The 13,925-nt window shown below is 36.4% G+C and overlaps 1 protein-coding gene across 1 annotated transcript in view; it reads right to left on the bottom strand.

Moving 5' to 3' along the window:
- Positions 1 to 13,925, bottom strand: part of LOC118734129 — a gene marked incomplete in the record, with an annotated part of 275,636 nt that overhangs the window by 62,429 nt on the left and 199,282 nt on the right. The window contains 1 exon segment of the mRNA XM_036463841.1: positions 9,111 to 9,223. Coding sequence (XP_036319734.1) covers positions 9,111 to 9,223 — 113 coding nt within the window.

Below are 13,925 nucleotides of genomic sequence, written 5' to 3' on the forward strand. Positions count from 1 at the left end.
CTTCTGACTTTGAACATCGAATACGCAGGTTCGATCCCTGCTGAAGTATAGAAAAAAGAAGTCTGATGAGATGTGGTGATCTCCGAAATAGTGCTATAACTTCTACCGCTTAGACTTTGTTGCTTTTTCAATTTTTCCTAATAAACAATCGTGGTACAAAGCTCAATAAAAATATTAAAAAATAAAATAAAATGTTAACAAGCCACAATAACATTGACAAATACATAGTTTAGGAAGAGCCCTGGTCTACGGAAAGGGGGCTTAGGTGTCAAAAAATCAATTTTCACTTTTTGGTTGATTCGGATGGAAGATGAGATGCTTTTTCACGTGGTGAAAAGCAGAAAATCCTAGCTTGCTTAGAAGTGTACTAAAAATGTAGAGAAAGAAGAGTAAAGATACGAAAAAATATAATTTATTGGTAATGAACAAAATACATTGAATTATAAGCTATAAAGACATCATTATACACTAGATCATTTCCCGTGGTATCAGTGTATGGCATTCATTATTACAACAATCTTTTGACAGAAATTTTGTTACCAGCTCCTCCTCCTTTACATCAACAACATACAGGTCCATCTTAACAAAAGTTTGTTCGGTATCATCTTCTGCCTGAGATACACATACTTCGTCTTCATCATCATCGCTCTCTTCATAGTTTTCATCATCGTTTTCATCATCCTTTTCATGGAAATATTGTCCGTATACGGCACTGAACTCTTCATCAACACTCATGTTTCATTTCATGCGAAATGCGAAGACGATAATCAACAGAAACAGTAAACGTCACTTCTTCAGTGTTACTTTTTTAAATGTTCCACACTAGCAACTTACACGATGAACTATAATAATATTCCGACCAACAACAACACTTACTGAAGCAACAACAACACTTACTGGACCAACAACAACACTTACTGGACGTCCGGCGCGGAGAACAATTAACGAGATAATGAGAAACTGACTAAACGAGTTGCTTACTTTTAACAGCTTTTTCACAGAAAACTAGTTTTCGCACGTAAGCTCCCTTTTCGTAGACCAGGTCACATAAGCAAATGGATGTATAGAATTGACAACAACAACCACGCTGTCGAGTTTAAATAGCGGCAAATCAGCTGCACTTGATAGTAGTTGGTTGAATAAGGAAAATGAATTAGCAACAAGAGTTTACGGGATGTACATAGCTCAGTGGTTAACGCTTCTGATTTTGAACATCGAATACGCAGGTTCGATCCCTGCTGAAGTCTAGAAAAAAGATGTCTGATGAGGAGATGTGGTGATCTACGAAGTAGTGTTAACTTCTACCGCTTAGACTTTGTTGCTTTTTCAATTTTTCCTAATAAACAATCGTGGTACAAAGCTCAATAAAAATATTAAAAAATAATAATAATAATAAAAATAAATAAAAGTAAAATGTTAACAAGTCACAATAACATTGACAAATAAAATAAACAAGGTTACCAAGAAATGCGAATTCGGGATATATAGAAAGCCCACGGCCACAGACACGATAATATATAATACTTCAAACCACCCTCAACAGCACAAAAATGCAGCCTTTAGACATCTAATAACCAGGCTTGAACGAACCCCATTGGAAAAAGAAGCTTACAGCAAAGAACTTAATACGATATACGCAATCGCGGAAAATAACGGATACAGAAAGGGCCTAGTAAACAAGATAAGAAGAGAAACAGAAACGAAGAAATCAAATAAGAAGGAAAATAATGAAAAGGCTTGGGCAGTCTTGACTTATACGGGCAAAACGTCATATAAATTGGCTAAGGTATTCCAAAAGTATAACATTAATACAGCATTTAGAACGAAGGACAATGTGGGGAGGATACTACGAAATAGTGCAAACGAGGAAGACCCACTAGACAAGCAAGGTGTATATAAGTTGACTTGCGAATGTCAACATAGTTACATAGGACAAACAGGGCGCAAGATAAAAACAAGATATCGTGAACATATAAGGGACTACAACAAAAAAATGCTAAAACCTTCTACCACCCCGGAATCGAACTTCGCAAACCATATGGCAGAAAACCATTGTACGCCAATGAAAACTGGAAAGACAGCCAAAGTTCTCCATGTACAACACAAAGGACAACGCCTAAACGTATTAGTGAATATGGAGATATACAAACAAAAGACGTTCATCGGAAAAATAATAAATGAGCAAATAAACACCGCATCTGATATATTATTCGAACCACTCAGGCTACTATACGCAAAACAAAACAGAAACCCTGCAACTACCATAAAAAATGAAATGCAGGTCCAAACTACAGAAACAAAGAGAAAGAAAATAACTGATTTTTACCTACCTGCGAATCCATGCAACAATTAATCAAAAAAGACGTGAGGAACTAATTTCTACCTGTGGATGTACACACAGAACTGAAACTACTGGTTGAACGAAAGAATATAATCCGCTGAGACGTACCTAACTATGAACCAACGACAATTTAACACGGCTATAAATAGTGACATTCAAACAGAAACTATTCAGAACGAAAAATGACACTGAAGATGGCACAACGCCGAAACCGGTTTGTCTACAAACCAAATTTGACAAGGGATGACGGAAAATCGTTCCACATTACATCACACTCCTGCCCTGTCGGAAACACCAACAACGAAAATGAGAATTTATTTTATTATTTTTTAATTTTAATTATTTGTTTATAAAAATATAGTTTTTTCCTTAACAAAAACTGTATGAAAGTAAGCTTAAATCTTTGAACAACATTAAAAAAATGTACAAACTTTCGTAAAAATTTCTAGCTCCCTATTTAAATATTTTTTTTTTATATATTTTTTATTTTTATATTTTGCAGTTTTTTAGCTCATTCAATTTTAATATAATAAAGTGCAAGCACAGTATATACAGTAATAAACATTTTGAGTACTCCTCGGGGGTAAAATCTGATCAGGGTTGATAATGAGAAGGAGCACGAATTTTGCTGATTCAGAGTTGCATACAAAATTACTGTGGTATGAAAGGGAGCAACAGGCGTACTATGACAGAGTGGCATAGGTAAGTTTGTAAACAAACACTTTTCCTATAATTTTAAAGAAATAATTGCTATTTATTCAGATATTCAGCTTGTAGCCAGAGGCAGTGGCATGTGAGACTCACTAAAATCTACTCATCATGTTGGAGCAGCTCCGGGTAATGGACCCTTGAATGTGTTGGCTGAACTTATGACCAGGGTTTTTGCGAATATTATTCCGAAATAAGTCTTTTCCGGATAATAAACAAACCTCTTATCCAAATTAAACAAGTTTGGTATCAAATGAAAGCTTTATAATAGCTTTAAAACTGAAATGTCTAAACGAGGAAAGCCACATATTGAAAAATATTTCAACAAAAAATGTTAACTAATTACCATAGAACAAACCTTGTGTCAGGTATATGCATTTCTTTAGTATTAAATTATAAAAAAAATATAAATAGAGGTCGTTCGTTATTCCTGTTTGAAAGCTATTTTCTTATGATACCAAATTTGTTTAATTTGGACAGGACGTTTGTTTATTATCCGGAAAGGACTTTTATTTTGGAATAATATTCGCAACAACCCTGCTTATGAGCTCCATAACCAACACAGTTTCCAAGCAAATGCGTGTCCTGAATTTATACGGTAACATCATAGCAATTGCTATTGTATGTGTGTACGTCGGTCATTTTCTTCCATATTATCTAATGGAACGTACCCATACTACGTGACCCTTTCAGGGGAGGTAGGGGGATTTTCAAAATACCACGCTTGGTCACAGTGAGGGGCGGAGGGCTTAGGTTTTTATCACGTAGTCAACATCCTTTAAGGAAATCTAGCGTTTTTTTAACGCAGCAAGCGCCGTATTAATAGACGCAAATTCATACTATAAGCCAAATACATGTTTTTTAACTTCCTGTTAGCAAGAAATGATTCAAAAGCATATTAATGAATTACTACGTGAAAACTTTAGGGGGAGCGGCGGGTCTTGGAATATACTATGCGTGGTCGCCGAAGGGGGAGGGTGGGACTAAAAATTGCAAAAAGTGGGTCACGTAGTATAGGGACGTTCCCTAAGTATGTTCGACGATTTTTTTTTAATGAAGAAAATGAGCAACACCTCCATCAAACAAAAAAAAATATTAAAAATCAACGATAAGTAGCAGCTATTTTAAACTTGCACTTTATTTAAATTGATCGGGCTACAAAACTGCATACTCAAAATATGTATTTCTAGGAACTCTAATTAAAAAGCTCGAAATTTTTACGAAAGTTTGTTGATTTTTTAATGTTGCGCAAAGATTGAACCTTGGATTTATACGGGTTTTGTTAAAGTATAAACTGCATTTTTATAAACAAATAGTTAAAATTCAATAACTTTGAGATAAATGGCCAATCTTGTCAATATGTACGTGTCGTAAAGTTTGGATAAGCGCTGGAAATACTATTAAAATGTCAAGTTTTAGTACTGAATTCAAAGAAAAGGTCTCTTTTATCCATTCATAATAACTTAAAAAAAATTTGTTTGTTAAGAAGTGTACCTTTAAATATATGCATACACGTTTATGTTAAAAGTAGAAAATATGTAAATGTACCAACATAAACTTTCCCATGAATACCATTAAATCATTGGTCTTGAAGAGAATCTATGTATGCATGTACTAAGAAAATATATGAGCAAATTAAAAAGTGGATACAATTTACAGGCGAAAAGTACAGTTTTTGCATAGATTTCGTACTGAAGGAAGAATTTCATTTCCCAACACTGGTGGTGCCTATTTATGTTTCCGATGTTTTTGGTCAGACGCTTCTTGCACAATTTGCAATAAGGAGTATACATTTAGATCTTGAAGCCATGGTCTGTATAACACATTTTTGAAGTTCTAGTGATTTAGAAATAGTTTCTGCCTATAAGTTGAATTGAATATAAAAAGCGTAGTAAAAATAGAATAAAGTGTAGTGGGGTAGCAAATTTTGAAATTTTTTAAAAATCGTAGCAAATTTACTACGATCGTAGCAAAGTGCCAACGCTGGCCGTTGCTTTTCGACGTTGTTCATTTTTTCTTTAGAACCTCTTAAATGCTACAATCCGTACAATTTTCGTTTGGTGTTTTGATAAATAGCAGTAGTACCTTCTTCTTCTTCTTTATTGGCGCTGTAACCGCCTAAGCGATTTTGGCCGAGTCTAAAACAGCACGCCAGTCATTTCTCTTCTGTACACTCTGACACCAATTGGAAATGCCAAGTGAAGCCATGTCCTTCTCCACCTGGTTTTTCCAACGCAGAGGAGGCCTTCCTCTTCCTCTGTTACCAGCATCGCGGCCCGCGTTGAATATTTTCAGAGCAGGAGTGTTTCTGTCCATTTGAACGACATGGTCAAGCCAGCGGAGACGCCGTTTTTTAATTCGATGCACTATGTCTATATCGTTGTAAAGCTCACACAGCTCATCGCTAAATCGTCTGCGATATTCGCCATCACCAACGCGTAAAGGTCCGTAAATCTTTCGCAGAATCTTTCTCTCGAAAACTCCAAGAGCCGCCTCATCAGATGCTTTCATTGTCCATGCTTCCGCGCCATACACCAGCACAGGCATGATGAGTGACTTATAGAGTGTGATCTTTGTACGACGAGAGAGGACTTTACTTCTCAATTGCCTACTCAGCCCAAAGTAGCACTTGTTGGCAAGAGTGATTCTCCGTTGGATTTCAAGGCTGACATTATTATTGGTGTTAATGCTGGTTCCCAAATAAACGAAGTCGACTGCTTTTTCAAACTTGTAACTGTCAACATTGATGTGTGTGCCAAGACGCATATGCTCTGACTGTTTGTGTGATGAGAGGATATACTTCGTTTTGTCCTCGTTCACCACCAGACCTATTCGCGTTGCTTCTCTATCCAATCCCGAGAAGGCAGAACAGACGCTTTGAAATCGACAAATAGAGGGTGTGTGTCGATCCTATTCTCCCGGGTCTTTTCCAAGAATTGGCGTATTGTGAATACCTGATCTATGGTGGATTTTCCAGGCCTAATGCCACAATGATAAGGTCCAATCAGTTCGTTGACGGTGGGCTTCAGCCTTTCACACAATACACTCGATAAGACCTTATAATCTGTGCTTAGAAGGCTGATTCCGCGCGTTGGCGCGAATGGCGGGGTCGCTTCTCTTGTGAATTGGGCAGAACACACTTAAATTCCAGTCGTCGGGCATGTGTTCATCTGCCCATATTCTGCATACGAGCTGATGCACGCACCTCATCAGCTCCTCCCCACCGTACTTGAATAGCTCGGCTGGCAGGCCGTCAGCTCCAGCAGCTTTGTTGTTTTTCAGCCGGGTAATCGCTATTCGTATCTCGTCATAGTCAGGCGGAAGACCGCTACTCCATTATCATCGACTGGGGCTCGGGTTCGTCTTCTCCACTACTTTCAGCGCTGCTACCATTCAGTAGGTTGTAAAATTGTTCCCTCCACAATTTAAGTACATTCTGGACATCGGTCACAAGGTCTGCATTGTTGTTCTTACAGGAGTTCTCCCCGGTCTTGAAACCTTCCGTAAGTCGCCTAACCCTCTGATACAATTTTCGAGCGTTCTTCATGTCAGCCGTCATCTCAAGCTCTTCGCACTCACGTATTTCGGCCTCTCTCTTCTTATTGCAACAAATACGTCTCGCTTCCTTCTTCAGTTCCCTATAACGGTCCCACATGGCTCGCGTTGCGCCCGATCGCAGCGTGGCCCTATAGGCGGCGTCTTTTTTCTCTGCTTCTTGACATTCCTCATCGTACCACTTTCGGGCTCGCTGAAATCCAACTACTTCTTCGGCGGCGGTACTTAATGATCGAAAAAATGTGGATCCACTGCTCGCGTATGTCGGATTGTTGAAGAGTGCTCTCAGAGAGCAGGTGTGTGAGTCGAGTGGCGAATAAATTGGCCGTCTGTTGCGATTGCTGCTTTCCGACGGTAAGGTTTCCTTGCATTGTTGGGCGCACATTTTTTTGCTGCACAGAGTCGGGTGCGTATATTGGCTACAACAAGATAGTGGTCCGAGTCGATGTTTGGCCCTCGGAGTGTACGTACGTCTAAAACGCTGGAAGCATGCCTTCCGTCTAACACAACATGATCGATTTGGTTTCTCGTTTTTCGATCTGGAGACAGCCATATACCTTGGTGATGTTCTTATGCTGGAACCTAGTACTACATGTTACTAAGTTTTGGGCCCCGGTGAAGTCGATCAGCCTCAGTCCGTTATCGGAATCTTCGTCGTGGAGGCTGAATTTTCCGACAGTAGCGCCAAAGATCCCTTCCTTGCCATCGTGTCGGGGGCAGCGCTCATATGTTCGTTCCAAGCGCTCCAAGAAGAGATCCTTGGACGCCTCGCCCTTCTCTTCCGTCGGGACATGGGCGCAGATGAGCGAGATGTTGAAGAATCTAGCTTTCGTGCGGATTGTGGCTAGACGTTCGTCCACCGGGGTGAACGCCAGTACTCGGCGACGGAGTCCCTCTCCTACCACGAATCCAACACCGAATTTGGACTCCTTTGCGTGGCAACTCTAGTAGACGTCGCAAGGCTTCACACTTACTTTTCCTTGCCCCATTCATCGCATTTCTTTGATGGCGGTGATATCAGCCGTTGTCTTTCCGAGGACATCAGCCAGCCGGGCAGAGACCTTCCTCATTAAGGGTCCGGATATTCCAGGTGCATACGCTCAAATCATAGTCCTTTATACGTTTGCCGTGATCGTCCCCAAAAAAAAGGGGGTCTCATCCGAGGCTTGTTGGAATTTTTCATTGGGCGGGGTTTTAGCGTGGCGGGAACAAAACCCAGCGCAGGCGAAGTTTTACGCCTTCTCACTTTAGTTCGCTCCCAAACGGGTGTTTAGTTGTTACTCAGAGGATACGTGGATATAAATATCTGGACGTTGTGAGCTGCGATTTGAACGGTACGCACAAGAATCGCTTCTGGCCCCTCCCAGGTGAATGGCAGTCAAAAGTTTTCCACTTCTGATCACGGAACCATCCACCAGCAGTAGTACCTAACGTCTTTTAATAAGCAAACAAACATTTCCTCAAAAATCGAAAATTTTTGTCCTAATTTTTGGCTTTGAGAGTATCTATAATTTGTACATAAAATTTAATTCGAACTCAAATTATTCTCAACTCTATGAAAAATTAATGAATCTCTTGACTATTATCTTGATACAGAATTTTTCGATCAATTATGTCAAGGCGTACATTCAACTACATATATCGCGAAAATTATACGAATAAGTAAGTGAAAAAACTCATTCAAGAAACAACCAGAAATCTTAAAAGTTTTAGAATTTAAGAGGTTCTAAAGAAAAAATTAAAATAATTTGTTTTCTCCTAAGAAACAAATAAATACCAAACGAAACTTTTATGGAAAATAGAACGCAGTATGTAAATGGCCTTTTTCTGAAAAAAAATTTCTTTTTGTTTTTTTTCAAAAAAATCGTATTATTGTTATCGTTTATCGAAATTTTTCACTTTTATTTATAAATAAATTAAAAAACAACGGGGACAAATAATCTTAGGAGCAACCAAATAGCTTACAAATTACGGAAACCATAAGGTTTATAAAAAAATTTGCCAAAAAATTATTACTAATTGACAAAAACTTAAAAAATCCGTAAAATATGCAAAAGTCATGCTATGAAAATTATAAAAAATATCTGTTCATTTATTTTTGAAGTAGAACAACATATTTTAAACTGAACCCGATTCTCGATATACCATCCTGCATGATTTGAAATGGATCCAGTCAAATACAATTTTTTGAATTATTGAAAAATTATAATTTTATGTTCATTACTTCATAAAGGCAGGTGTTAATTTCTTTTGTAAATTTTCAAAAAGTCAATTTAAGTTTTAAAGTCGACTATCAGAGGGGATTAATCGGCTTTAAGAATCGAAAACCTGAAAGTCGCTTCTGAAGCATAGAATCGATTCTGCGTGCGCATTTTCCATCCCTAGGTGCCATTAAACTTCCCACTGACTTATAGGCAACTTTTACTAATTTGCGAACAAATTTCGTAACTTGCCCAATTTTCTAAAGTATGCCCACTAGGAAAAATATGGGAGCTTTAATAATTACCTCTCATTTCGTTTGTTTGATCTGTTTCACAACCCTCGTCTGTACTAGTACTGCACTGTGTGGCCATTTTTGTTGACTTCAGTCTGGATGCACACTTTTCGTTACAAAATTTCCTGTAAATATTTTCGAAATTAGATGCATTTTAAAAATACAACTTAAATGTTTTATTTCTAAGGATATGTACAGTATACAGTCCGACCGATTAATCGGCCGATGCCGAGGCTAGTATAGGCCCAAAAAGAATCGGCATGGGCCGTTTTTGGCCGATTCTTGAATGAGGTTATGTTATTTAGTTATTTGTTTATGTTTTTCTTTTGTTACTATAAAAATTTATAAAAGCATTTGTTCTTGAAATGAAATTATATTCAGGATTTAATCGGCAAAGAATCGGCCGATGCTTCGGTAGATTAAATCCTGAATTAAATTCATTTCAAGAACAAATGCTTTTATAAACTTTTATAACAACAAAAGAAAAACATAATAAAATAACTAAATAACATAACCTCATTCAAGAATCGGCCAAAAACGGCCGATGCCGATTCTTTTTGGGCCTATACTGGCCTCGGCATCGGCCGATTAATCGGTCGGACTCTAGTGCAGTATACGGTGTAACTTATCCAAGAATTTGTTATAGATAATTTGTGTGATCAAATGTGGTAAAAAAAATCATCATCTCTGTTCCACACGAACCCGCGGCATCACATGGGTGCCCAAACCAGTCACGACAGCGTTCCCCATCCTGGAGATCTGGGTAGTATAGAATGAAAATCGGAACGTATTAGATCCTAAATACGTGTCCACTTCTTCCTGTGCGAAACAGTTCATACTCTATTTTCAGGCACAAATGGACAAAAGTGTCAAACTGAAAACCTTCTGGCATGGCGTTCGCATGTTGCATGAACGCATTCTATGTTTTTGGATAAACGTAATTGACGCGAAATTTATAACTAAGAGGTTTTCGGTACTTGATTGATAAATTGAAGAAAATTGACTACTCTGTATCTTTGCTCTTAGGTAAGCATGCAGTAAGGCTGAATATCATCGATGACCATGAATAACTACCCTGCAGAAAAAAATATCAATTGATTGAAATAACCAACTTTTAGTTAGCTTTTTTGCGGGATTTCGATAAATAACTAACTTTTAATTAGCTATGACAAAACTAACTTTAAGTTAGTTGTAAAGTTGTGCAGGAGTCATGCAGACGTTAACGGAAGTTTGGTTTCTTTATAAGCTTGTATTTAAATATCCTCATACAAAAATTACTTTCAATACACATGTAAGCAAATAGGCAAATATGTAATGTTAAATAAAATAAGTAAATGAATAAAAATATAAAAAATTAAAAAATTAAAAAATATTTTTTTTTTTTTTTTTAATTGATAGCTTATGTCCAAAAGTAGTTAGCTATAAGTTAGTTAACATCTAATGCAGAGGAAACCAGTTCTCACTATTTTTAAGCCATCGTCCTTCAAAAGTAGCTAGTTACGGCCAACGGAAATAGTTAGTAAATAGTTACCACTAGTCGACTGCTAGTTAGTTAATAGTTAGCTACAAACTAGTTCCATTTTCTGCAGGGAAGTTTAAAAAGGCCATCAAAACCCTAAGAATACAATTCTGAACGCATGAAAATCATTTTGTGAAGTTGACTCTAAGCTTCCAATACAAATGAATATATATCAAGGCAAGCAACAAAAGCATTCAAGTATGTTTATTAAGTGCAAGTAACACAAAAACTTTACAAAAAAGAATTGCATTCAATGCAGAATGCGAAGTTTCAGAAAAATATTTAGGAAAATATTTAGTCTTTTCTACGGTTTATATTATTACTGCAACTGATTTTAGTAAGTCTTTCGTTTTTAATAAACACCACGCCTTGTATGAAGTGGAACAAGATGAGTGTATTTTCATCCACAAACATTTAAATTTTCAAGTATACATAGTGGTATTTCGACAGAATTTGGCGCAGTGCCGTATTTTGACAAACTTGTATCAAAAATGTCGATGTAGTACGAATGTACTTTTGAGATTCCAAATATACCAAAAAAGTACAATTGTACCATCAATGTCATCACTGGTCTGTATTAGACTTAGCAGCTTGATATATGAAAGGTCCTCAAAAATTGCTCTAGTCTCTGGTCGTTCGCTGGGATTGATACCCGCCACATAAAAACGAATTGCAATGAAGAAATAAGCCCCTGATGTGATGACGACGATGACGGATTATGCACGCCCTTCAGTGTTTTGGATACCCACACACCTCTATGCCGCAAAAAATCTGCGCCCAACCTTATGGTCTGATTATGGCAACTTAACGTAACTTACGGCTCTCTTAAAAATTCTGTTAAATGGGTGTTGCTTATAATTGAACAGCCGAAACTTAACATAATTTAATGCCACGTCGAAATCTGTTTCATTTCGATTCTCTAAGTTCTACGTTCCGTTAAGTTAAGTTAAGTTGCCATAATCAGGCTTTACAAGGAAAACTCAACGTCGGAAAGCTGAAATCATAATAGATACCGCCATATTCGCCACTCGACTCTAGCACCTGTGCCCTGTAAGTACCTTCAACAAACCGATATGCAGTGTTCACAATGTTTTTCAAGTTGCATTTTTGTTTGTAACTTTGCTATAAAAATATTCAAGCTTTAACTATGACTATATAAATCACAGTTTCGAACGTAAAAATTTTGCACTTGCTTATGGAGTTCTGCCTGAATTAGAGCGTGTATAAACAGCAGAGCTGTGTAATGATTGAATCAATTGAGTGTGCATTCTCATTTTTTTTCGTTTCAAAAATGTGATTGTTTGATTTAAAAAATTTAACAACCACTCTTGAGATTGGTTACAAATCGTAAACACAAAATATGTAGAGTGTTATGGAATGGTTGAGACCCTTTCTCATAGAGAATGTGAATGCAAAAAAAACTCAATCATGTATGATTGTACGTTTATGGGAATGCAATCTGTCATTATCATTCAGTACTAATACTATTTGTTGTATCAGGGTTGAAATTTTTGTACTCAAAATGTGAAATCTGAAGATTGCCATCTCCCTTAAAATAACTAAAAAAAATAAATATTTGGTGCTGAAATATTTTTCTAAGTGTTTGGCCGAGCTTCTCCTCAAACTTGAGGCATGAGGTCTGTTGTTGTCACACAAATGGAGACACTTACATATTTAAGGCTGACACCGAACGCCAAATGATTATATAAGAAGTGTTTTCAAGGCGGAAATATCCTCGAAGGTTTGTCATTGCGTGCCGAAGGACTACTGCTATTTTAGGTTATGATCTGACCAGGGTTCTGTGGAGTGGAAGTACGCACATGTATGTATACATTATTCCCTTATTTGTTCTCAAAATGCGTGAAAGCTATAGTACGCTTGCAAACAATTAATAACTTTTTTGTGATAAATAGTTTTACAAATGTATTAGGACTTCAAATTTGTGTTTTAGTAAAGTATCAATTAAATAAATTATTATTGTAAATTATTATTATAATAAATAGATATAAAAATGTTTATATTTGGCAACTCTTAGAGTTTTCTTTAATTGTAACATATGACAGATGTAAACAAAATAAAAAAATCATTGTAATTTTACAAATTTAAAGAAAACGGGCGTTCTTTGCAAAAAAATATAGCTAGGGATCGGATTTTTCTTACAATACCAAGTGCCTCTAAGAAGTGTTAAACCACTAAATACCTTAAAAAATGCCTTCAAAAATTCGAACGAGAGCGAAGTGCCAGTGTTCAATTGTGATCGAAATTGCAGGCAAAATTTGTGCGTTTGTAATTAATGTTTTATTTGAAGAAATGTTGCCCCTTGTCTTTAAAAATAAGCAAACCAAGACCCCCGCTTCCCACTGGTGGTTACATAATACTTGAACAGCCCCTTAATTAAAATGTGCTTGTTTTGTGCACGCACGGCCAGTTAAACAGGCATGTCTGAATCGATTTCCTTCATCATTCTTAGCAATTTGATGTGAATTTTTATTGTTATACCTTGCAAACAGACATTTTAGGAACTAAATATGTTCTATAATCTCTGTACACAAGCGCACTTATTTTTAATAGTTTCCAGTTTATGTAATATTGATCAAAACAGCTTTTATTTATTTTATGTATTATGTGATTTTTGGAAGTGTCGAATACAAAAAAGTGCTGTGACTGGGTTTATGTAATTTAAAACTGTATTGATGATTGCTAATAATAATAGAAAGGCGCTTACACATCGATGGTCCTCTGCAATAACGACACAACTCAAAATTTCATATATTTCAGTAGAGCCAATTAAAGACTTTTTGTTTCGTAATTTAGCAATAATATTATAATATCATATTGTAAGCTTTCAAATTATAAGATAGTCCCAAATTTTCACAAAAGAAAAAAGTGATTTTCTTCAAAACTTTTTTTGGATGACATCTTGACTGAAATTACTAATTCGGAATTTCTACTATTACTTATAGAGTAGGCTATTCATAAAGTCTGGGTTATGAAATAAAAATTGTTTTATTATAAGTTCCATAAATATAAGGAGACTTTTATTGTTTCATTTATTTTTTGCGCATAAACTTGTATCTTGAACTTCTTTTTCCAAAAAGTGAGGATGTCAAAATTTTAATAGATATCGGATGTACGGTAATTTTCCAAAGAGATATCCTTATAGATAAGTTCATGAAAATTATTCCAAACGAAAACTTAAAATTGATAAAAAAATAATAACTAAATTTAACTAATTTATATTAGGGGTTTGAAGTTTATCCCATTGTAAGTATGAAATCTGCAGCTATGTGTTTCCATTGTCACTTTAT

Source organism: Rhagoletis pomonella, unplaced genomic scaffold (assembly GCF_013731165.1).
Source record: "Rhagoletis pomonella isolate Grant_MI unplaced genomic scaffold, Rhpom_1.0 Rhpom_scaffold_00002, whole genome shotgun sequence".
Classification (NCBI taxonomy): Eukaryota; Metazoa; Arthropoda; class Insecta; order Diptera; family Tephritidae; genus Rhagoletis; species Rhagoletis pomonella.